The sequence below is a fragment of the Bufo gargarizans genome, chromosome 5 (assembly GCF_014858855.1).
Source record: "Bufo gargarizans isolate SCDJY-AF-19 chromosome 5, ASM1485885v1, whole genome shotgun sequence".
Classification (NCBI taxonomy): domain Eukaryota; kingdom Metazoa; phylum Chordata; class Amphibia; order Anura; family Bufonidae; genus Bufo; species Bufo gargarizans.
In genome coordinates this window covers 444,815,334-444,840,536 of record NC_058084.1, presented here as the reverse complement: position 1 = coordinate 444,840,536, position 25,203 = coordinate 444,815,334, and the positions used below count along the sequence as shown (strand labels likewise).

At 46.9% G+C, this 25,203-nt stretch overlaps 1 protein-coding gene across 1 annotated transcript in view; it reads left to right on the top strand.

Annotated features, from left to right (window-relative positions):
• Nucleotides 1–25,203, top strand: part of ARHGAP21 (Rho GTPase activating protein 21) — a 149,284-nt gene that overhangs the window by 52,182 nt on the left and 71,899 nt on the right. The window contains 2 exon segments of the mRNA XM_044295259.1: nt 6,261–6,440; nt 11,874–11,898. Coding sequence (XP_044151194.1) covers nt 6,261–6,440; nt 11,874–11,898 — 205 coding nt within the window.

Sequence of the window (25,203 nt, the reverse complement as noted above, 5' to 3'; positions counted from 1 at the left end):
TCTGCCGCATTTCCCTTTCCCTGTGCCTTTTTTTAGGGACATCCCACGGTGATATGCTGCCACGACTGACTGTTCTGGGCAAGCCTTCTGCTTTCTTGGATGTAGCTCTGAAACTATGAATAACAATTTATCCTGGAGAGGGAATCTGCTTGGAATAACAATGCGATCAGTCATTGACATTTGCTGTGATGCTGACATTTTACTTTATCCAGATCTGACGGGTAGGCGATTTATAGATACACCCACTGCTCCAGAGCCTTCAATTCTGGTATGGTGGTGGATGGTGAGCCGTGTGCGTACTGATCACGTCTTGTATGCCAGTGGAGGGCGAGCAGTGCGTGTACTGATCTCTTCTGGTATGGTGGTGGAAAGTGAGTGGTGAGCGTACTGATCACTTCTGCTAAGGTGGTGTAGGGTGAGCGTACTGATCACTTCTGCTAAGGTGGTGTAGGGTGAGCGGACTGATCACTTCTGCTAAGGTGGTGTAGGGTGAGCGTACTGATCATTTCTGCTAAGGTGGTGTAGGGTGAGCGCACTGATCACTTCTGCTAAGGTGGTGTAGGGTGAGCGCACTGATCACTTCTGCTAAGGTGGTGTAGGGTGAGCGTACTGATCACTTCTGGTATGGCGGTGGAGGGTGAGCGTACTGATCACTTTTGCTAAGGTGGTGTAGGGTGAGCGGTGAGCGTACTGATCACTTCTGGTATGCCGGTGGAGGGTGAGCATACTGATCACTTTTGCTAAGGTGGTGTAGGGTGAGTGGTGAGCGTACTGATCACTTCTGGTATGCTGATGGAGGTTGAGATGTGCACGCACTGATCACTTCTGGTGTGGTGGGTGAGCGTACTGATCACTTCTGGTATGGTGGTGGAGGGTGAGCGGTGTACGTACTGATCACTTCTGGTATGGTGGTGGAGGGTGAGCGGTGTACGTACTGATCACTTCTGGTATGGTGGTGGAGGGTGAGCGGTGTACGTACTGATCACTTCTGGTATGGTGGTGGAGGGTGAGCGTACTGATCACTTCTGGTATGGTGGTGGAGGGTGAGCGGTGTCAGGGCCGGCCTTAGGTGTTCAGGCGCCCTGTGCGAGATAACCTTGTGGCGCCCCCCCCCCCAAAAAAAAAAAAACACTGCTTGTTGCTGGCATCATGGCATAGGCTGGCTGACTATCCAACCAAGTAGTTACCAGCCCTCACACCCCAAAGGCCGGTGTAATGTTATACTTCCCTAGTTCGTGAGATTTCCCTACCCTCGTCACTTCCGGTCGCACCGGACATGACGTGAGGAGGTGTGCCGCGCAGGCGCACAACGACAGGTTAGGGAAATTTCACAGCAGAGTGCGCATGCGCCAGGAGCCTCGCCGGCGGTTAGGGTAGGGAAAAACTATGGGCCAATGCGCAGGCGCAGTGATCGGATGGATGTTCTCAGCTGAACACCGGCCGACACTGCGCATGCATCGGGAGCCTCACCAGCGGTTAGGGAAGGGAAAAATTACGTACGGGCCAGTGCTTTTTCCCTACCCTAACCGCTGGTGAGGCTCCCAGCGCATGCGCAGTGTCGGCCGGTGTCCAGCTGAGAAAATTCGTTTCCAATGTAGTATTAATAACTAAACAATTAAATAATAAACATATTGCATTGTCTACTTACCGCCAGGACAATTAGATGATCTGGACTCTGGCTGCAGTCTGGCTCTGGGGACTCCATTGTCACTCTCTTCCCCCCCCCCCCTCCCTCTCTTGTCACTCTTTCCCCCCCCCCCCTTCCCTTGTCACTCTCATTATCCCCCCTCTCCCTTGTCACTCTCATTATTCGGCCTCTTTCACACGACAGTATGTCCATTTCAGTGTTTTGCGGTCCGTTTTTCACGGATCCGTTGTTCCGTTTTTTGCTTCCGTTGTGGTTCCGTTTCCGTTCCGTTGTTCCGTTCCGTTTTTCCGTATGGCAAATACAGTATACAGTAATTTCATATAAAAAATTGGGCTGGGCATAACTTTTTCAATAGATGGTTCCGCAAAAAACGGAACGGATACGGAAGGCATACGGATGCATTTCCGTATGCATTCCGTTTTTTTGCGGACCCATAGACTTTAATGGAGCCACGGAACGTGATTTGCGGCCAAATATAGGACATGTTCTATCTTTAAACGGAACGGAAAAACGGAAATACGGAAACGGAATGCACACGGAGTACATTCCGTTTTTTTTGCGGAACCATTGAAATGAATGGTTCCGTATACGGACCGTATACGGACCGCAAAAAACGGCCCGCAAAACGGAAAAAAAAACGGTCGTGTGAAAGAGGCCTTCCACCCGCCCTCCCTTGTCACGCTCATTATTCCCCCCCCCATCACTCTCATTATTTCCCCCCCCCATCACTCTCATTATTCCCCCCCATCACTCTCATTATTTCCCCCCCCCATCACTCATTATTTCCCCCCCCATCACTCATTATTTCCCCCCCCCATCACTCATTATTCCCCCCCCATCACTCATTATTTCCCCCCCCATCACTCATTATTCCCCCCCCATCACTCATTATTCCCCCCCCCCATCACTCATTATTCCCCCCCCCATCACTCATTATTCCCCCCCCCCCATCACTCATTATTCCCCCCCCCATCACTCATTATTCCCCCCCCCCATCACTCATTATTCCCCCCCCATCACTCATTATTCCCCCCCCATCACTCATTATTCCCCCCCATCACTCATTATTCCCCCCCCCCATCACTCATTATTCCCCCCCCCATCACTCATTATCCCCCCCCCCCATCACTCATTATTCCCCCCCCCCATCACTCATTATTCCCCCCCCCATCACTCATTATTCCCCCCCATCACTCATTATTCCCCCCCCCCCATCACTCATTATTCCCCCCCCCCCCATCACTCATTATTCCCCCCCCCCATCACTCTCATTATTTCCCCCCCATCACTCTCATTATTTCCCCCCCCATGTCACTCTCTTTCTTTCCTCCCCCCTTGTCACTCTCTTTCTTTCCTCCCCCCTCCCCCCTTGTCACTCTCTTTCTTTCCTCCCCCCTCCCCCCTTGTCACTCTCTTTCTTTCCTCCCCCCTTGTCACTCTCTTTCTTTCCTCCCCCCTCCCCCCTTGTCACTCTCTTTCTACTCCCACCTGGCTCCACCTCTAGTGTAGCGTGGCCGAGCTCTGTTAGGTCCGCGGTACAGGAGCATTTGTTTCCTGTACCCGGCCGGACTGAAAGGAAGTGCACACTAAGTGAGCACTTCCTGTCAGTCCGGCCGGGTACAGGAAACAAAAGCTCCTGTACCGCGGACCTAACAGAGCTCGGCCACGCTACATTAACAGGCGCAGGATTCTTTAGAGCGGCAAGCGCTCAGCCTCAGCCACTCAGGCGGCGCAGAATGAGGGGCGCCGCCAGCCGCCCCCAACTTATATAAGTAACTTTTTTTTTTTTAAACCGCAACGGGCGCCGGGCGCCCCCTGCTGAATATAGGAGGAGGGGGGGGGGGGGGAGAAAACATAAGTGCCGCCTCGCCTGCCCATATTACATTGCGGGCTGTCGGCCGCCCGGCGCCCCTGTTGCTATGGCGCCCTGTGCGGCCGCACAGCCCGCACACCCCAAAGGCCGGCCCTGAGCGGTGTACGTACTGATCACTTCTGGTATGGTGGTGGAGGGTGAGCGTACTGATCACTTCTGGTATGGTGGTGGAGGGTGAGCGGTGTACGTACTGATCACTTCTGGTATGGTGGTGGAGGGTGAGCGTACTGATCACTTCTGGTATGGTGGTGGAGGGTGAGCGGTGAGCGTACTGATCACTTCTGGTATGCTGATGGAGGTTGGGATGTGCACGCACTGATCACTTGATTGGAAGAAGTTTTAATTTCCACTTTTTCTGACACTGATGTCTGGAGAGAACAATAAGATCCTGTTAGGACATGTGCTTTTTTTCTTGTAATCCCATCTGGAGGCGGCCAAAAGCGGACCTTCTATTGCTGAGGTTCAATAATGTGTCAGGGCGGAAATGCTACGTAACAAATGACATCAGATTTAATTATCAAGTGTTCAACAATAAAAGGTCTTTCAGCCAAAAAAATACAATGACCCATGTATTGTGCACCTTAACATTTGGCTTAAAATAGTTTTCTAGTTTAGAAAACTCCTTTTCATATTCCCGTTCAGTGGACGGAGGTCCCTCTGATCAGGATCTTAATCTCTTATGTAGAGGGTTTACAGAGAGCGTCTCTTGCTCTGGAGGACCTGTCCTGTATTACACTAACATCCCATTGTTCTGAATGGACACTGTGTAATGCCTTGCTTCCCCTGTGGTGGTGCTGCAGGGAAATGTGACGCTTATTGCCAGCTTTCCCAAATGATTACAGCCGATCCTTGGGGGTCTCCAGCTGGGTGATGGTTTTTGATCTGCTTATTTTCAGTGGACCCTTCTGACAAGTGTCCAAAGCAGAGAAACCCCTTTCCCGTGTATTTTAAGTCAGAAGAAGCCGATTTAGTGGATGACTCCTTGGACGATTATCACTGATCTCGTTGGTGGAAGAGGTTATGAAGATAGAATGTGAGGGGGTCGTGTGTGGCTATTTTTGATGCTTTGTCATGCACTGCCCTATAGTATTTGCACTTGGTTCCTGGCACGTTCCTTTAAGAATCCCTGATGTCCATGATGCCAAAAAGCATCCCTTCCAACAGTCAGAAATGTGATCCATTAATACAGTATTTGAATGGGGGCCATAAAAGCTACAACTATATTTTAGGTTTTTTGTTCTGCACGTGCCCCATCAGGACGTCCATTCCGTTAAAGAATTGGGCATACAGATGACCTCCCAAAATTGCAATTAGAAATGGTCTCCTCAAACAGATGGGCACTATACAGAACATATTGTGGAACCGAAAATCCGTCGCACCTATGGATAATGAGGTGGTTTTGGGGAAGCGTCTCACGGTACATATTTCCATACCAGAGTACTCCGCAGCAGAACATATACATGTTATACCTACCTTGTTCTGCTCCTGCTCCTCCCGTCCGTCATCAGCATTTACTAGAGCTAGATTTATGGCTTTAGCGTGAATCCATCTAGAAAGAAAGTTTGGAAAGACTACCTGAGGAGCCCCATTCTGTAAATAGGAGGCAGACCTCATCATTTATGTTGGAGTTCTTCTTTTACGAAAATATTTTATTGCTAAAAGGAGCGAGATTATAATTTTGAGCCCTGTGGATGGCTTTTCTCATTTCACTATTTCAGACATCTTCTGTATTAAAATTTAGTGTCTTGCAGACTAGACCCCTTGAGACATCTCCTGGTGTGTCTGGTTGCCCCGCAGACCCCCTGAGATATCGCCTGGTGTGTCTGGTTGCCCCGCAGACCCCCTGAGATATCGCCTGGTGTGTCTGGTTGCCCCGCAGACCCCCTGAGATATCGCCTGGTGTCTGGTTGCCCCGCAGACCCCCTGAGATATCGCCTGGTGTGTCTGGTTGCCCCGCAGACCCCCTGAGATATCGCCTGGTGTGTCTGGTTGCCCCGCAGACCCCCTGAGATATCGCCTGGTGTGTCTGGTTGCCCCGCAGACCCCCTGAGAGATCGCCTGGTGTGTCTGGTTGCCCCGCAGACCCCCTGAGAGATTGCCTGGTGTGTCTGGTCGCCCCGCAGACCCCCTGAGAGATTGCCTGGTGTGTCTGGTCGCCCCGCAGACCCCCTGAGAGATCACCTGGTGTGTCTGGTCGCCCCGCAGACCCCCCTGAGAGATCGCCTGGTGTGTCTGGTCGCCCTGTAGACCCCCTGAGATATCGCCTGGTGTGTCTGGTCGCCCGGCAGACCCCCTGAGACATCGCCCGGTGTGTCTGGTTGCTGATGGTATGTACTTTCCATGGTTAGCCAGTGCCCGTTAATGACTTGTTCAGCATACAGATTGTTATCTCCGGTGACAGAATTTGCAGAATGTGGGCTTGTTTTCAAGGGGGAGGGACGCAGGGCAAAAGGTCAGAACTGAGCCGGGAGTAGCAGCTGCCGTCTGAATGTAGTACTATGTATATGGCTGATGGGAGGAATGACTCTCCTTACCCTGTGATGGAACAAAGGGGATGTCTGCTGCAAAGGTTCAGTGCCTTCTCCGCTTTAATAATTACAACCGTAACTGGAAAGAAATTGTATTTATTCATATAAATTTTATTTCTTTTCCTTCAGGGATCTTATTATTGCCTTTGTGTATTACAGGTTTTTTTTTTTTTTTTTTTTTTTTAATACTTTTTTTTAATGTTCCCTTTAGGTGTCAAAAAACAAAGATGGACGAGAACACAGTGAGATGGTATCGCCGACGGAGGAGGAAGTCTTCTGCTGGCCCGGTCCAAAGAATGTTATGTTGAGGAGGGCCTCCGAGGGCTTTGGCTTTACTTTAAGGCATTTCATTGTTTACCCGCCCGAGTCTGCAGTCCAGACTTCGATAAAGGTGAGTGTGATCATGCGCGATCTGTGACCCAGTCTCCTTCACTTTTTATTTGTTTTATTGCTCGCAGGCTTCCTTGGTCAGATCCTTAGGTGCCAATTTATCAGTTAATGAGTAATTTGTAGCTGACTTGTTACATGTCCTGGAACCATTGCTGAGATGCAGGAATGCCGCTCTGGCGCGGTCGTGGCGCGCGCCAAATTTCAGCTTTCTTGAGCACTTGGCTAAACAGGCAGATACCAGCATAGATGATCGGCAATTTTAGGCGCTGTTTGTTGGTCTGTAGCAGGTCAAGGTTTTTTTTTTTAAATCTTTTTAGCACCACCCTTATCCGTGATCGGTGTTTGGTATTGCAGCTTAACCCTCTTTCAATTGAATGTGTCTGAGCTGGAATAAGAGACACATCTCATGGACATGGTGCAGCTTCTGGGGGGAAAAAAGAAGGCCCTTTTTTCGAATACTGAAAAATATTGTTTAGGCTTTGGGTCCCGGCAGTCATCTGTTTAGGGTGTGCACTGGGAAAGATCCCGATGTACATGCTAAAGGTGTCGGTAGGATTTCATTAGTCTGACAGTGTCTTTTGGTCCTCCGTCTGGCCGGTCTACATCAGTATACTGTGAAATAACCCGGCAGTGTCCAGTAAACGTGGTGTGCACAGAGCCTTTAAGGGTTGGCCCATCTGAGACCTTGATGGTATATCGCTAGGAGATGCCATCAATGTCTGACAGGTGCGAGTCCCCCCCCCCCCTGCGACCCTCTCCTATCTCCAGAATGGGGTCCGTGAAGTAAAGAAGAGCATGCCGCGCATTCATCACTATGGGAGTTATGAAAATAATTGAGCGTTCCCATAGCAGTGAACGGATAGTGCAGAATGCAAGCATGGCCACCTCTCCTTTCATTACTAAGGGCCTGCTGGAAATGGCCAGGATGGCGCTTGGCTTTTCTGGGATCTCCCGTAGAGATGGATAGAGTAAGCCGTGCATGCATGGTGTGCTCCCCGTCACTACGGGTCTCGCCTATCTGACATTGATGGCATGTCCTAGCGATATGCCCTCAAACTGTCTACTTTGCTGCTACTGAAAAACGTTGCAGATGTGCCGCGCGCAAACACCACAGCATATCCTTCCCATGTGGACTTGCCCTTTAACCTGATACATAGGAGCAGCAACAAGTGTAGCTCTTTGCACCTGTTAGTGTATACTGGGGGTTGTAGTTTTGCAACAACTGGACGGCCTTAGGTTGGAGACCACATCTGTAGACACCCAGGTGACAGCCATATTGAGACAATACGTATGCGACAGCTGCCCATTGGTTTGTAAGAAACCTGCTGCCCATCTTTTATAACTAGTATAAGGGTCCATTTACACGTCCGCATCTGTTCTGCAATTTTGCGGAACAGGGGCAGACCCATTCATTTTCAATGGGGTCGGAATGTGTTGTACGCATTTGCAGATCCGCACTTCCGTTCCGCAAAGAAAATAGAACATGTCCTATTCTTGTCCGCAATTGCAATTGAAGAAAAGGCATTTTCTACGAGCGTGCCGGCGATGTGCGGTACGCAAAATGCGAAACGCACATTGCCGGTGTCCGTGTTTTGCAGATCCGCAAAACACATACGGACGTGTGAATGGACCCTTTATTTCTGCTTTCCTTGCAATTACTTGGAATGGCGTTAATTTCTGTAGCATTTATTTCTTGCCACCCAGCGTTCCCACGGGTGCTCCCCGGCCCTTTGAGCAGCTGCCGACAGCAGGACTCGTGTCCCTTGTGACCCACAGTCAGCAGCTCACGTGTCTGCTCTGTGATTAACCCTATAGTTCTGCGTACCGCCATCAGTGATAGCCCTCTGCTGCTTTCTGCTGGTACGACATTGACTTGCAATATGCCTTAGCCAGCAATCCATATAACAAGGGCAAAATTCTAGTATATGATGAGCTAGTATGTTGGATTACCCTTAGTTGAGTTTGACCACCTTGCTGTCAGTGAATGAAATACTATTGTGCTCAGTCCATGTTCATTGCACAAAGGTATACAGATACAACGGCCCTTAGGCTTATAGTTTTACCCCGGCTCCCACACGGTAAGGCATAGGGACTTCCTGACGTTCATCTCTCAAGTAAATGATGGATCTGCCTGATTGGGTCCTTGTTTCCTCACATCTGCAGTTGCAGGCTACCTGGGCCGCAACCATTAATAAATAATTTCAGGCTATGCTGGCATTTATGGTACACCTGTATCAGCCGGGCATGATCGCCATAGGTTTACAGTCTCTCGGTGCAAACTTGTAGATTTGCATTTATTAACAGCAATCAGAGGTTGAAAAGATGGGTGTGGTCATAGGATCTTATTGACTCTGCCTAGGGCCCGCCAGTAAAATGTATTTTTGGGACCCACCGTAGGAATAGATTCAAATATTACCTGCTTACACAGCAAGATGACACAAGATTAATTATGGGGGTCCCTGTACTGACTGGTCCCGGGGGAAGGAGAATACTGGCTGGTGGCCTCTGTGCCTAGAAGTCATCTCGGGCACCTGATCATACCAATAATAATAATCTGGACATTTTCTTAAATAATTTACTTAGTTTTTTTATGTGAACATAGGCTGGTTTAGGTGCTGTACACGGTCTATTTATTTGTAGTGTAGTAACTCTACTATGTTTTGTGCTACTTGTAAAGGGGTAGGACACTAGGGGCCCACCTTGCTCAGGGGACCATCGGGGGATTCACCTGTACCCCTGTGGGCCAGTCCGAGCCTGCGTTTATACATGGCAATCTTTTTTCCAAGATTTTATAACCGATGTGTAGGTCATCAGTATCTGATCAGTGGGGGTCCGACGCCTGGGACCCCCGCCGATCAGCTGTTTGAGAAGACACCGGCATATGCAGTAGCGCCATGGCCTTCTCTCTGCTCACCAAGCACAGCGCCGTACATAGTATAGTGGCTGTGCTTGGCATTGCGCTCAGCCCCATTGACTTCAATGGTGCTGTGTCTAGGCCACGTGACCGATAAACGTCACATCGCATAGCTTAGGAAAAGCTGTGAGAAGGCCGCAGTGCCTCACAGGAGCGCTGGTGCCTTCTCAAACAGCTAATCAGCGGGGTCCAAAGTTTCGTACCCCCACCGATCAGTTACTGATCACCTATCCAGAGAATAGATCAACCCCTTTAACCCTGACATCTGCAATCAGGATAGTCATGACCACTCCATACCCATTAGGCGGTCGCCCAGTCCGACAGCGATCACCTGGTTCTGCTGGTATTCATCTGTAAGGGGGTTTCCAGGCTCCTGTCCTTAGAGAGAGGTCACCAGTATCTGAGCGGTGGGATCTGACACCCGGCAGCCCTCCGATCAGCTGTTCCCCGCAGCCTCCGGCTCTGGAACGGGCACTTTGAACAGCCAGAAGCACAGCTCCATTCAAAGTTCACTGGTCGTACTGGGATACGTCGCATGAATGGGAGCTGAGCTCCAGTAACACGGCATGGCCACTAGACTTTGAACCATCTGTCAATGGCATGCATGCAAACATTGCAGTTGGTAAATTGGGGGGCGTGTAAGCTTGATGCCTTTCTGTGTGAGATCCCAGATATTTTTGGAAAATGAGCATGTAACGTCTCATGAGGTAATCCCTCAGGTGTCGGTTTCTGCTTGCGTGACACCGGTGGACGCCTCCTTGATGATGCCTGCCAAGAGCGGTCTGAACTCTTGACTGTAGAGCTGCCCTCGTGAAGCATAGCCGTGTGCTCCGGGACCTCATCCTGCGGCAGGAAAGCCTCGCATTGTGCTGCAGATAGAGATTTATCGGAGGCTCATTCCGACATCCAGCGGATCTCACTCGTGTCTGTTTATACACCCGTCTTACAAGCGATAATCCCTTCCTGTTTGGTACTTGGCCGGACCGCCAAGGCTTTTTTCTTTTGCCTTCTGTAGACTCTTGTCAGCTGCTGCTATTTCAATGTCTTTACTTAAAGGGAATGTGTCACTGTGGGTTTGTTTAATTTTGTATATTTATATATATTTTTCTTTAATTTTTTTAGCAACATGTTCTAATCAGATTTTTTATATTTTTTTATCATAACATTTTTAATTCTATTTCTGAACCGGATTATAGGGGCGGCCATCTTCCCTTGGCTGTTCTTAACAGCATTTAGAGAGATGCTTTACAGCAGCCCCATGGGCCATAGACACAACGTTCAGGATCTGACCTCATTGACTTCTATGGGAGAGTTCTCTAGGCACGCTCTGTGACCTGTGCAGAGGTCAGGAGGGAGGAGATAAGCTGTAATATCACCTATTGTGAATGGTGGATCCTGTCTGATCTATCTATAGGTGATATCTGCCACAGTAATCTTGCCTGCGATGATAATGCGATGACAGCAGAAAAGTGATTTGTACAGACTGAGGAGTGGCGCCTATTAGGCTTGGTGGCCAGTGCGAAAAACGGCAGGGAACAGTGCCCCGTCTTTACATTGGTTGTGTCCGGTATTGCAGCTGATCCCCGTTGCGATCTAAAATGCGTGCACGGATGTCATATTAGATCCTTCTTTCCCACCTCGTCTGCTTATTTCAGCAGGACTGGCTGAACAGTTAAGGGCTCATTCACACGACCGTAAGGGCTCGGTGTCCGTATTGCAGACTGCAAGTGGCGGGTCTGCAAAATACAGGCACCGACGGTGTGCACTTCATGCGGCAGATGCGGACCCGTTGACTTGAATGGATCAGCAGTTCGCAAGATACAGCCAAAGATAGGACATGTCCTATCCTTTGCAGAGCGGAGGCACGTGGGCTTTTGAGTCTGTGCTTCTGCATCGCGAGATAGGACCTGTCCTATTTTTTTTTGCCGGATTTTGTGGCTTGCGGATCCAGTCAAGTCAATGAGTCCGCACCGCAATACGGGATTCACGCAGCTAGTGCCCGTGCATTGTGGACTGCTGTTTGCCGTCCGTAACACAAGCACGGTGACCATGCAGTCGTGTAAATGAGCTCTCAGTGTCATGGAGGGCTAGTGCTAAAGATGTCATTTGTACAGTATGTATTCCATCAGAGGCGCTGTGCACGAGACTGGTCATTTTTAGTCGGGATTTGTCAAAAAGCTGCTCACATTTAAAGGGGTTGTATCTCTTCAGTGAATGGCATTTATCATGTAGAGAAAGTTACTAAAAGGCACTTACTAATGTATTGTGATTGTTCATATTGCCTCCTTTGCTGGATTCATTTTCCCATCACATTATACACTGCTTGTATCCAGGTTGACATTGGAGAAATGATTTTCTCCAAGGCAGAGGATTAAAAACTAATCTGTTTGGCCCCTACAGTCCATGATCCAGATCCCAGTGTCATCCCCCCCACCCCCCAATTTCATAATAAGGTACAGTAGACCCATGTATGTACACTTCATACAAATTCTGATTATTTTCCAATTTTGTGTCTTACAGGATGAAGAAAATGGAAACCAAGGAGGTGAGTTTCATCTTCCAGATTTTGGACTCTGCATTTGGTTCCTCTGCTAGTGGCAGCCATGTTGAGCATTATAGAATGTATGTGGTGGCTCACCTGTCTTGATTACTGAATTAAGGCGATTTTCACATTAACGTTTAAGTTTTCCGCTATTGAGATCCGTCATAGGGGCTCAATACCGGAAAAAAAATGCTGGTTTTGTCCCCATATATTGTCAATGGGAACAGAACTGAGTGCTCCAAAATGCATTCCGTTCCGTTTAGCTGCGTTCCCATACCGGAGAGCAAACCGCAACCTGTTGTAGTTTGCTTTCCGTCCTGGGATGCGGAGCAAGATGGATCCGGCATGACCCCCAATGCAATGGGGACGGATCCGTGTTCTCTGACACAATAGAAAACTGATACGTCTCCCACTGACTTTCAATGAAGTTCATGACGGATCCGTCTTGGCTATGTTAAAGATAATACAACCGGATCCGTTAACAGATGCAGACGGTTGTATTATCAGTAACAGAAGCGTTTTTGCTAAACCCTGCCGGATCCAGTAAAGACGCTAGTGTGAAAGTAGCCTAAGGTGCTCTGTTACAAAGGCCAACCTCAAAAGCCCCTAAAGAGAATGTATTTGTAAATAGTTGAAGTATTAACCCCTATACCTGGCGTTGAATTCGCCAAAGTTATGAAGAGGTGCTGGCCCCTACATAACTTAGGCTGATCCTCCGCCAGTTCTAATGTAAGGGTCCATTCACACGTCCGTGAATGTCTCCGCACCCGTTCCGCAATTCTACGGAACGGGTGCGGACCCATTCATTCTCTATGGGCAGGAATGGATGCGGACAGCACACAGTGTGCTCTCCGCCTTACCGGAGCGCGCCCCTGATCTTCCGGTCCACTGCTCCCAGAAAAAAAATAGTCCATGTCCTATTCTTTTCCGCAATTGCGGACAAGAATAGGCAGTTCTATGTGGGTGCCGGCCGGGTGTATTGCGGATTCGTAATACACTTTGGACGTGTGAATGACCCCCAAGACCGCTTCCTAGCTGTATTACATTTAGACCATTTTCTACGCCTAAAAACGCTATTTTCTACGCCTAAAAAGTTCCCTTCCCTGCCCATGCCACGCCCACTTTTTTTTTTTTAGACCAGACCTGATCGGGGAGACCTTTGCGCCGCAATCTGCGCCAGAAATGGATTTCCATTTGATAAATGACCGCCAATGTGTTTTCTAAAACTGTGGTTTTCCTCTAATTCTCCCATGGATGGTTTGTGTGTAGCCGGTGGGAAAGCGCCGACAGCCATGACTGATGTGAGGACGCTGACAGCTCCTGCTTGTGTAGGATATTGACTGAAAAGGTTTTTGGCTCGGGAAGCCTCTTACGGTGTCCATCTCTTGTTCTTTCCTGTCCTCTTAGGGAGGTTATGTTTACATAAGGAAAATCCCACTTAGAGGTCTGAAAGCATCTGCCATTTATTTGAATTCCTTAAAGTTTGTTTGGGCCTTGAGGACATCGTGTTTGTTTTTCTTCAATTACCATATTAAAAGACCCTGACAATAGACGGCATCCACATTCTTGTGGAGTTAGGTTAATGCTCTTCTTTTATGTTCTGCAGGTCTATTGTGGTGGCTGCATCTCCTCGTAGAGCAGGTGCGTCATCCATTCAGCTGAGGAGAGTAGAGCTTAGTAGCTCATGTGCCTAGAGGTTGTGGCTCTTGAAGCTGGGTATAGGCTTCAGAAACATCTAGGCACATGGTCTGCTGAGCTCTAACCTCCTCCCTTGAATGTACATAATTAGAGCTATTTCATCGGGCACTTCTGGTGGCAGCTTATCCAAGAAAAAAAATGTTGGGCATGTTGAAAACCAACTTCCTGATCTTAATCTCCTTCGGTAGAGGAGACTCGAGGTTGCTATAATGTTCACTGAAGTTAATCGAATGTGTATGGCCAGCTTTACTCTTGGTGTTTTTTTTTTTTTTTTTTGCTGTCTGCTTCGGTGTTTACGGTAGTTTTTTGACCATCCATTAATGGTTGAATTTTTATTTAGAATTGCCTATAAACATACAATGCCATATCTTGCCAGCTTCCCGGGTGGTCTAGACTGCCAGAGGGGTTCATGCCAGCTACCCTGATGGCCTTGTTCAGTGGAGGGGTAAAAGCCCACCATCCTTGATGGCCTAGTGTAGGTCTTGTAATCTCCATTCCCTGTGATCTAGAATACTAGACTGATGCCTGCATCCCTGGTGGCCTAAGAAAATGTATGGATTAATGCTTGTTTCCCTGGTGGTCTACAGTAGTGTTAGTATAACCATCCCTGGTGGTCTAAGGTAATGTAGGAGATAAGATAACCATTAGTTCGTAAAACCATTCCTGGTGGCCTAGTGTAGATGTTATCTTCATTCCTGGTGATCTACAGTAGTGTAAGGCCTCATGCACACAACTGTGCCGTTTTTTTGCTGTCCGCAAATTGCGTATCAGCAAAAAAACGGATGCCGCCCGTGTGCCTTCTGCAATTTGTAAAACAGGAGGCCCATTGTAGAAATGCCTATTCATGTCTGCAAAACGGACCACGGAACGGAGCAATGGATGCAGACAGCACACAGAGTGCTGTCCACATCTTTTGCGGACCCTTTGAAATGAATGGTTCCGTATATGGAATCAAAATACAGTCCGTATACGGAATGCAAGAAATGTTCGTGTGCATGAGCCCTAAGAGTTGGTATAACCGTCGCTGTTGGTCTAAGGTAATGTAGGACATAAAGTAACCATTAGTTAATATAGCCATTCCTGGATGTCTACAATGGTGAAGGAGTTGGTAAAATCATCCCTGGTGGCCTAGTGTAGTGTAGGTCTTATCTTCATTCCTGGTGGTCTACAGTAGTGGTCTGCATCTCTGACAGTCTAGGGCAGGTGTCAGCATCCTCCGGAACTCCAGCTGTTGTGGAACTACAACTCCCAGCATGCTCCATTCACTCCTATAAGAGTTCTGAGAACAGCCAAGCAAGTGTGCATGCTGGGAGTTGTAGTTTCACCACACCTGGAGTGGTTGCTGATCCCTGGTCTAGGGTAATGTAGTAGAGTTAATATAACCACACTTGGTGGTCTAGGGTAGGAGTTAATAGAACAATCCCTTGTGATCTATGGTAGAGTATGAGTTAATATAAGGGTAGAGTAGAAGTTTGATACTTGGAGTCCCAGTGGTTTAGGGTCCATTTACACGTCCGCAAAATGGGTCCGCATCCGTTCCTCAATTTTGCGGAACAGGTGCAGAACCATTCATTTTCAATGGGACCAGAATGTGCCATCTGCATTTGCGGATCCGCACTTCCGTTCGGCAAAAAAATAGACCATGTCCTATTCTTGTCTGCAATTGCGAACAAGAAAAGGCATTTTCTAGGAGAGTGCCGGCGATGTGCGGTTTGCAAAATGCAGAACGCCCATTGCCGGTGTCTGTGTTTTGCGGATCCGTAAAAAACATACGGATGTGTGAATGGACCCTTACTCACCTCTACAAGCCTATGCACGCATCCATAGGACTATATTTCCACCATGTTCAGAATCTGTGTCGCACTAATTCTGGATACACTCATGGGTTTTAACCCGTCAGGGGTTATCCGGGAATTACTATTACTGACGTATCCACTGGATTAACCATGATTGCTCCATGATTGCGGCGGCATCTTCCTTGACGTCGTTGTACATTGTAAGAAAAAAGAAAAGAAAAACACTTGCTTTTGAATCGCAGTGTTTCCTGGTTTGACACATTTAACATGTGACTCGTTTCAGCTCTTGTCGGACCATTCCTCAGAAGTGACAATAAACCAGGAAACACTGATTGAGAAGTGAGCGCCGGTGTTTATTCCTAGTGTGATGTGGACAGCGCTTTGCATTCTGTACATAATTGGATCAGTATCTATTAGGTGATGAGTGATGGTGACACTTCCCCACTGATGACCCTTATTTTCTCCTCTGATGCTGGGGCTGACACCAGTGGATGTCACTCTGGGTTTGGTTAGGGAGAGGCGGTGGCGGTCATCACTCTGATGCATCTGTCTGTCAGAAGACTTTGCTGTTATATTGCTGTTATGGCCAAATTGATATTACGGATGGGCACCCAGCACCAGGGCACCCGTCCTGCGGCCCCTTCACACTCTTTATGAAGAAAATACTTGAACGTATGTATGTACTTGTACAGAGCTTAAAGGGGTTGTTCAGAAATACAAAAAAAATAGCTGCTTTCTTTCCTGTAGCGCCCCACACTGGTCCATGTTGACTTTAAAGTAGAGGGAACTGCAGTAACACATACACCCGTGGAGGGGCGCAGAGCTGTTTTTGGAAGAAAGGTGTGTTTTTTTGTTTTTTTTTTGTCTTCCCCCCCCCCCAAATCTTGTTCAACCGCTTTAAATATATCTCTAGGGTGAGCTGCAGATGGCGACACATTCAAGTGGATGGTCAACTACCTCCATAGTTGTGCTAAATTCCAGCGCACTCTGCCTAAGGGCTCATTCAGACGGCCGTATGCTGTCCGCAAAAATGCAGATCAGTTTTTTGCAGATTAGATGCCGTCCCATTCACTTCTTTGGGGCCCTTTTCTTCCATTGCACGGCTCTATGGATCAGCAAAACGGAATGCAATCTGTTTTTTTGCAGACAGCATACAGCCGTCTGAATGAGCCCTAATAGAGGAGTAGTCCTGACTATGGCACCCCTCCTGACATCCATATGCCCCATAGCCGCTTTAATTCCATTGTCTCACTCCACCCAAGTGGTCAGCGAACAGGGTGGTCTGTGTTTCCTTAAGAAAATGGAGGGCAAAATGATCTTTTAACCCTATTGTGTGTATGTATGTATGTATGTATGTGTATATATATATATTTATTTATATATTTTTTTTTTCTACAATTATTGTTGGGACTGAAGCGCCATCTAGTGGAAGTTTGGGCGAATGACTGCACAGGTTTCTGAATGAGTTTAAAAATTCCTATATGGATCACTTTTATATTGTAGGTTTAATTAGGGATGTAATTTTCAAAAATTACTAGAAATACAGCTGTAACATATTTCTCTCAGCCTCCACAGTACAGTGATGGCAGACTGCACAAATTGACTACACCTCTGTGACATCCCCTAGTCGTACAGAACTGTAAATTTACATTTCTTCCTTATGTTGCATATTCGGCTTTGCAATGTCTACGTTGTCTGACACGCAGGGCCGGAATGGGAACCTTAGGTGGCCATGGAAAAAACGAATAGTGGCCCCTATGTTGAATTGACAGAAGGAGGGGCCAACATTACCGTATTGCAGTACAAAATACCGCTCCAGCAGAGGCAAATATCTGTGCTGCACAGTATACTGCCTAGGAAGAAACAAATACCACAGTGCTGCACAGTATACTACCTAGGAAAGAACCAAATACCACAGTGCTGCACAGTATACCGCCTAGGAAGAAACAAATACCACAGTGCTGCACAGTATACCGCCTAGGAAGAAACAAATACCACAGTGCTGCACAGTATACCGCCTAGGAAGAAACAAATACCACAGTGCTGCACAGTATACCGCCTAGGAAGAAACAAATACCACAGTGCTGCACAGTATACCGCCTAGGAAGAAACAAATACCACAGTGCTGCACAGTATACTGCCTAGGAAGAAACAAATACCACAGTGCTGCACAGTATACTGCCTAGGAAGAACCAAATACCACAGTGCTGCACTGTATACGTCCTAGGAAGAAACAAATACCACAGTGCTGCACTGTATACTGCCTAGGAAGAAACAAATACCACAGTGCTGCACTGTAAACTGCCTAGGAAGAACCAAATACCACAGTGCTGCACAGTATACCGCCTAGGAAGAAACAAATACCACAGTGCTGCACTGTATACTGCCTAGGAAGAAACAAATACCACAGTGCTGCACAGTATACTGCCTAGGAAGAACCAAATACCACAGTGCTGCACTGTATACTGCCTAGGAAGAAACAAATACCACAGTGCTGCACTGTATACCGCCTAGGAAGAAACAAATACCACAGTGCTGCACAGTATACTGCCTAGGAAGAACCAAATACCACAGTGCTGCACTGTATACGTCCTAGGAAGAACCAAATACCACAGTGCTGCACTGTATACTGCCTAGGAAGAAACAAATACCACAGTGCTGCACTGTATACCGCCTAGGAAGAACCAAATACCACAGTGCTGCACAGTATACTGCCTAGGAAGAAACCAATACCACAGTGCTGCACTGTATACGTCCTAGGAAGAAACAAATACCACAGTGCTGCACTGTATACTGCCTAGGAAGAAACAAATACCACAGTGCTGCACTGTATACTGCCTAGGAAGAAACAAATACCACAGTGCTGCACTGTATACTGCCTAGGAAGAAACAAATACCACAGTGCTGCACTGTATACCGCCTAGGAAGAAACAAATACCACAGTGCTGCACTGTATACCGCCTAGGAAGAAACAAATACCACAGTGCTGCACAGTATACCGCCTAGGAAGAACCATATACCACAGTGCTGCACAGTATACTGCCTAGGAAGAAACCAATACCACAGTGCTGCACTGTATACGTCCTAGGAAGAAACCAATACCACAGTGCTGCACTGTATACGTCCTAGGAAGAAACAAATACCACAGTGCTGCACTGTATACCGCCTAGGAAGGAACAAATACCACAGTGCTGCACAGTATACCGCCTAGGAAGAAACAAATACCACAGTGCTGCACAGTATACCGCCTAGGAAGAACCAAGTACCACAGTGCTGCACAGTATACCGCCTAGGAAGAAACAAATACCATAGTGCTGCACAAAATCATGCCCCAGCGGAACCAAAATACCTCCCCAGAGGCTGCCACATTCTGTGGTCTTACTCCAGTTCCCTCAGGATGGCAGTACAGTTGAATTCAGGAATCTGGAAGGTTCCTGGGGCCGCCAGCCAGGTCATAGGTACTTAATGCTCCCAGCGTTAAAGGAGTTGTCTCCTCTCAGACAATGGGGGCATATAGCTATGATATTCCCCCATTGTCTTATAGGAGTGGGTCCCACTGCTGGGACTTGCACCTATATCGAGAATGGAGCCTTCAAAGTGGTGGCTGGAGGACTCTGGTCCGGCCACCACCAGCGCTCTCCCCATAGAAGTGAATGGGAGCGCAACATGCATGACCGGCCACTGGCTCCCATTCATTTGTATGGGCCTGACGTAAATGGCCGCGCCAGCGCTGGACACTGGATCACCACCTAGTCATGCTAAAATCCTGGTGATGACCTTAATATTTCGCTATGATTGGAATAATCTGCAGGGGGACTTGGGGCAGTCCCCACTATTTGGACCATGTTCAAGTTCTTAAAATTGAAGGGAAACTTGTTTTTTGGGCACGAGTTGCAGGAATTATGCCATTTAACCCCATCTCGTGGGACATGGTGCCTAGCTTTATGCTCAGTTTGTAGATACTCCCGGGGAGAAGAGATTGTAGCGCACCCTTGGGCCCTGTGCACACAGACATGTTATTGATCTGTGCAGTAGTGATCCACCATACGGTGCTTCCATATGCCTCCAGATTCATACTCTCTGTGCCATGCTGTATTAAGGTATTCTCCTTCTCCTGGATAGTATGGGCACCATATAGCAGCACATGGATTACCTTTGGACCCCCGGGCCCCGATCCATCTGGTATTTATTGGCATCTGCTTGTTTTCAGTCTGAGATTAATGTAAATGTATTTGAGTCTCCGGCTGTAATAAGATACTGTTTCCAAGTACATGACATTCCTGTTAATGAGCTGAGGGTCTGTCATGTTACCTATGTCAGAAATGCTGCAGTTAAGAATAGTCCGGCATCTTGGGAATGCGGTGTGGCCGCAGAGCGGTGGCCTTGTAGATACCGTAATTGTGATATTTTGGCATGAGTTTGTAAGAGTTATAAAGTCGCATTATAAAATCCGGGAAGGGGACATTTTCATCTGGGGTTTAGTGGGGTCCAGCACACCGCACAGGCTGTAGACTGTGCACCCTCATATATTCTGTGCATAGCGCGCATCAGTGGATGGTTACCGTATGTAAATGACACCTGAATGGTGGTGCTTCCACACTTGAATTTTATTACAATCCGTTTTTGTGCTAGTCGCACAACATTTTTTTTTTTTCCTCCTATATAGAAGTCTATAGGAAATCCCCTAAAAAAGCACCATGTTGCGCTTTAAAGAAAGAGCCATGGGACAAAAATTTTTTTAAAAAAAATCTTAAAATAATGTTTCCTATTGGCCCGCACGCAACATCTGGCTGTGGTGGGTTATTTTTTGCTTAAAAAAAATAAATAAAAAATATTTGGAAAAAACAAACAAAAAAATGGATTTTATAGTTTCCCTACACTGTATTTTCATGCATAAAAAAAATCACAACTTACCCGCCTCTAAAACCACCCAGAACAGCGCTATACATCGCCCACTTGAGTTGGTGATGTCACAGAGCTCTCTGCTAGGCGGAAGTCTCGGCCTAGCACAATGTTGTGAAGCGCAGTACATCATCGGCCTCGCAACAAACAGGCCTTGCGATGCAGCAGGTGGGCAAGGGGAACATCGGAGCAAATAAATGTTCTGATGCTTCCTATCCTACATGCTAAAGGAGTGAAGGGGAGCTTATGTCCGGCGGGTTCAGCCCTGAACTCAGACAACCCCTTTAACATTCAGCAGCTTTGGTCAAATGTGACTACTGTATCTGAGAATAGAAAACCTGGGAGTTCTGCGCTCCCGAGTCCTGAACAGCTTCCCCGTGCGGCGATCAGAGGAGCTGTTGGATGTCTGTGAAAGCGCTTGTCTCTGAGGAAACCAGGGCCTTTAGAGCTGTAATTCCTATGGAGCTCTGCAGGTGGCAGGACTACATCAGGACATTGCTTCTACAATTCGTTGCATTAAATTGCAATCTAATGACTGCATATTCTAGTCATCTAGGGGGACTTAAGTAAAAAGTAAACAAAAAAGGGATTTTTTTTTGACTATTATAAAAAATAAAAAAAATCCACCCTTTCTCTAACTAAAATAAAAATAAACATGGGCATCATTGTGTCCCAAATTGCCTGTACTATTAAAAATATAAAAATATTTGTTTCATATGGCGTAATGGTAAAAAAAATTATCAAAAAAAATGGCCTATTCGCCATTTTTTTAACTCTTCACAACCCAAAAAATATAAATGAGTAAAAAGTGATCATTAAGTCAAGCAAGCACACTCCAAAATGGTATCAATAAAAACTAAAGATCATCGCAAAAACTGAAAATCGTTCATTCCTCAAAGGATTAAAATCCACATGCATCTATGCCTCGTTCATATTGGCAAAGGTTGTTTTGTACACTTGCAGAGGATAATTTTGTCCACTTGGGTGTGACGCCACCTGCCGCACTAATTACCCTCTCCGACAGTACACCGATGGGTAACTAGTCCATTTTCAGCCATTGTTCCAGTCTGCCTGCCCAGAAGTCCATGGACTCGGAACAGGCTCATTTGCAAATTAGCAATTGATCCTGTGTGTGTCTTATCTCACCAAGGCCCATTAGTTCTAAGACTGCATGGCAACGCTTCACTTTACACAGGAGGGAGAAGGACTGAAAGCAATGCTCTGTCCTGTTTTTCTTTTGGGAATAGGTGGATGTCCATTTAGACCAGGCATGCTCAACCTGCTGGCCCTCCAGCTGTTGTAAAACTACAACTCCCACAATGCCCTGCTGTAGGCTGATGGCTGTAGGCTGTTCGAGCATGCTGGGAGTTGTAGTTTTGCAACAGCTGGAGGGCAGCAGGTTGAGCATGCCTGATTTAGACTAACATGATGCATGTGGATAAATGCCTGGTGGGGAAACCAGGCGGACACAAAAGTGGAGATGTCAATAGGACCTGGCCTTGTTGCTGTGGTGCTGCGTTGGCGCTCAAAACATTAACATGTACTATCCCTGGCCATAATTGGTGCTCCAGGTGTCGACGGTGGTGTGCACCTTGCCTCACAGAGACCATTTCAAAGAGCAGCCCACATTCTCTGATGTAGTGTTGTACCGGGTATTGAATTATCGATACCCAATCTATACTTTTGTACCTGGATCGATTTAATACCGGGATTTGCTGTTTACCGATACTAGGCTGCTGCGCAGCCTAGTATTACTAAGAGAGCATGGCACGCGCCACTCAGCGCACACTGTTATCCTGAGCCGCCACAGCGGAGAAAGAGTCCCTCCCTCCCCACTGTGTGTGGCTGCTGCTGCCAACAATGAGTACAGAGAGGAGTAGGAGGGGAGGGACTGGCCACTGTGCCACCAATGAATATAATCTATGCCTGAATAGCAAATGTAGGCTGCGGGTGCAGCCATATCACATACCCGGCCTCTATGACTGCGCGCTGCGAACCGCAGCAATTAACTAATCAGGTGTGGCACCGGAGGGGTTAATTGCGGCGGATTGCAGCGTGCAGTCAGATGCCGGGTATGTGATATGGCTGCACCCGCAGCCTACATTTGTATTCAGGCGTAAATTATTCATTGGTGGCACAGTGGCCAGTCCCTCCCCTCCTACTCCCCCTCTTCTCAGTATTTATATTAATTGCTGGCCCCCCTCATCCACAGTATGCACCTATCTCTCCCTGACTCCCCCTAGTATTGTAGTCATTGGTGGCGCAGTGCACCCTGCCCCCCCCCCTCCTCATCCATTGGTGGTGCAATGGCAGCTTCTGATCAGAGCTCTGATCAGTTACCATGGCAGCCAGGAAACTGCTGAAGCCTGGGCTGCCATGGTCAGCTCCCTGCTGCTGTGTGCACAAAGCACAGGGGAGCAGGGAGAGTGTAAAGTCCTGTTCACCCTAATAGAGCTCCATTGGGGGTGAATAGAACAAGGGTTCTAGCCCCTAAGGGGGCTATTGGTTAGTAATTTTAATTTTACATATAAAAATATAAACACAATTTAAAAAATATATTACATATCGCCACGTCAAAGTCAGAATTATTAAAATATTAGAAAATATCTCCTATGCGGTGAATGCCGTAACAGAAAAAAAAAAATACACAGAATTTACCACTAGGGCTGTTTTATTATGGGTTGGACGTATAAAATGGGTAATGCACAAGGATTTTTTTGCGTTTATTTTTTTCGCGTGGTATAGAGTATCGCAATACTTTTATGGTATCGAAATTGAATAACAATTTTGGTATGGACTGAGCACACAGCATCAGCTTCCTAAACACAGTGGACTCTACTAAGTTGTACGCCAGTGACTGCACCTCCAGCAGCTTAGGACAGGTGGGAGTTCAGGCGGGTTGCTGGGTGCATAGTTTCCTGGCCACACATTCTGCTATGGATGACTGGCAACAAAGCAGAGGATAAGGCTAATTTGATATATGTCCTCAAAAGATCCGACCTTGCTGGACAGTACAAGAATGCCCACGGCCCCGTTAATTATATATGTATTATACGATTATAGTATTATATATATTATAAGATATGTTATACCATTATCAGATCTTTCGAGCATGTTAATAGGGGTTGTCTAAGGCAAACAAGCCCTTTACAAAGAAAGAAGTAGAGATGTTTGTTGATTGACACCTTCTCCATACTCAGAGGTTCCGCAGCAGTTATTGAATAAGAAATAGTGTCCACCTGCAATAAATTGTAAGTACAGGGACTGTTGTGCCTATAATCTTGTGCTTTCTTATGGGTTTAGATATGTTGTTCTAGTCTTAGTTATTTTTATTTGCATTATGTTCCACCAATTGGAGAATCCATGAAGGGAAGTAGAGGCCTCATTACCGTCTTATTGTTATTGATCTGTCGAGGACCTGACAGATGAAAGGGGAAACCATAGAACATAATCGGGAGATGGGGTCCCTTCAATGTGACCTCCTGAAGTGGTATAAATAATGGCATCCTATTAGTGATCAGTAATGAGCAGAGGACAGGTGCACCTTCAAAAGATACCTTCTAGACCGAAGGTGGAAGAGCTGGACTCTTACTACATCCATGTACTTTACAGCCTTATACACTCTCCAAAAATTCATGTAACCCCCTGAACCTGGTGTGTTTTGGACCCTGTACTGATCTAAATGACTGAGAATTCATTGAAATCTGATCTGCGTTTGCCTATCCGAGCATACGAGTCAATGCGGCGTTGAAAATTGCAGTGACCGTGCCTTACAGATGAGAACATGGGAATGGATGAAAAAGACGGAACTTTTATTAAATAATTAACTCTTCCTCATGGGTCAGTTGACTCTTGATAGAGTAGTTAACCTGAAATTATTTCGCGGTAGACTTAAGTGTTTGCGCTGTTCTTGCCAGCACTCTGCACTGACCTCAAGAAACCTGGGATTGGATATTTTTGAGGCTTTCTCCACTCCATCCACCTTCATCTACTCTGGAAGTAGGGGACACATGCAAGACTGTAATGGCGGATGTAAGCATGGAGACACATGGGACTGCATAAGAGCTGAAGACTCAAAACATATATATATGTGTGTGTAATTAAGACAACGTATCCCCTATTGATAGGATAGAGCATAAAGTGTCTTGATTGGTTGAGGTCTGCCCACTGCAGGACTATGCTCTCCATTTGAATGGACTTGTATGCGTGTCCGCCCCTCCATTCACCTCTATGGGAGCAGCGTGCGTGCGTAATGGCCACTTTATTCAGACCTGAGAGCATCTCTTGATGGAGGATATGTTGTCTTAAAGGGACAACCTCTTTAACTGGCCTCCTTAGCCAAGTTGCTTTAATCTTTTTGGTGTCCGTCTGATGAAACTGAGTGAAAACTGATCCGTCCCCATTGACTTACATTGTGTGCCAGGACAGATCCGTTTTCTCTGACACAATCTGGCACAATAGAAAACTGATCCGTCCTTCATTGACTTTGAATAGTGTTCAAGACGGATCCGTCTTGGCTATGTTTAAAGATGATACGAACGGATCCGTACGGTTGTATTATCTGAATGGATCCGCACAAAACACGAGTGTAAAAGTAGCCTTAAAACAAAGGTCCAAGTTAGAAAATGAGAAAATGAAGCAAAAAAGATTTAACTTAAATTTTCCAACTTTTTTTTATCTGAAGTCCTGACGCAGATGTATGTCTCCATGATAACTGATAAAAAAAAATAAAAAAAAAAGGATTCTGGGTACTGTGTTCCCTCATTCTCTTCCACCAGTTCCCTAATTCTTACAAAATTACATTTTGTAGGTTAGCAAAATGCAGAGGACTAATAGATAGCAGTCTAATGGCAGGATCAGACTACACTTTGTTTAATTGTAGTCTGTTACCATGGAAACATTGGTTTGCATA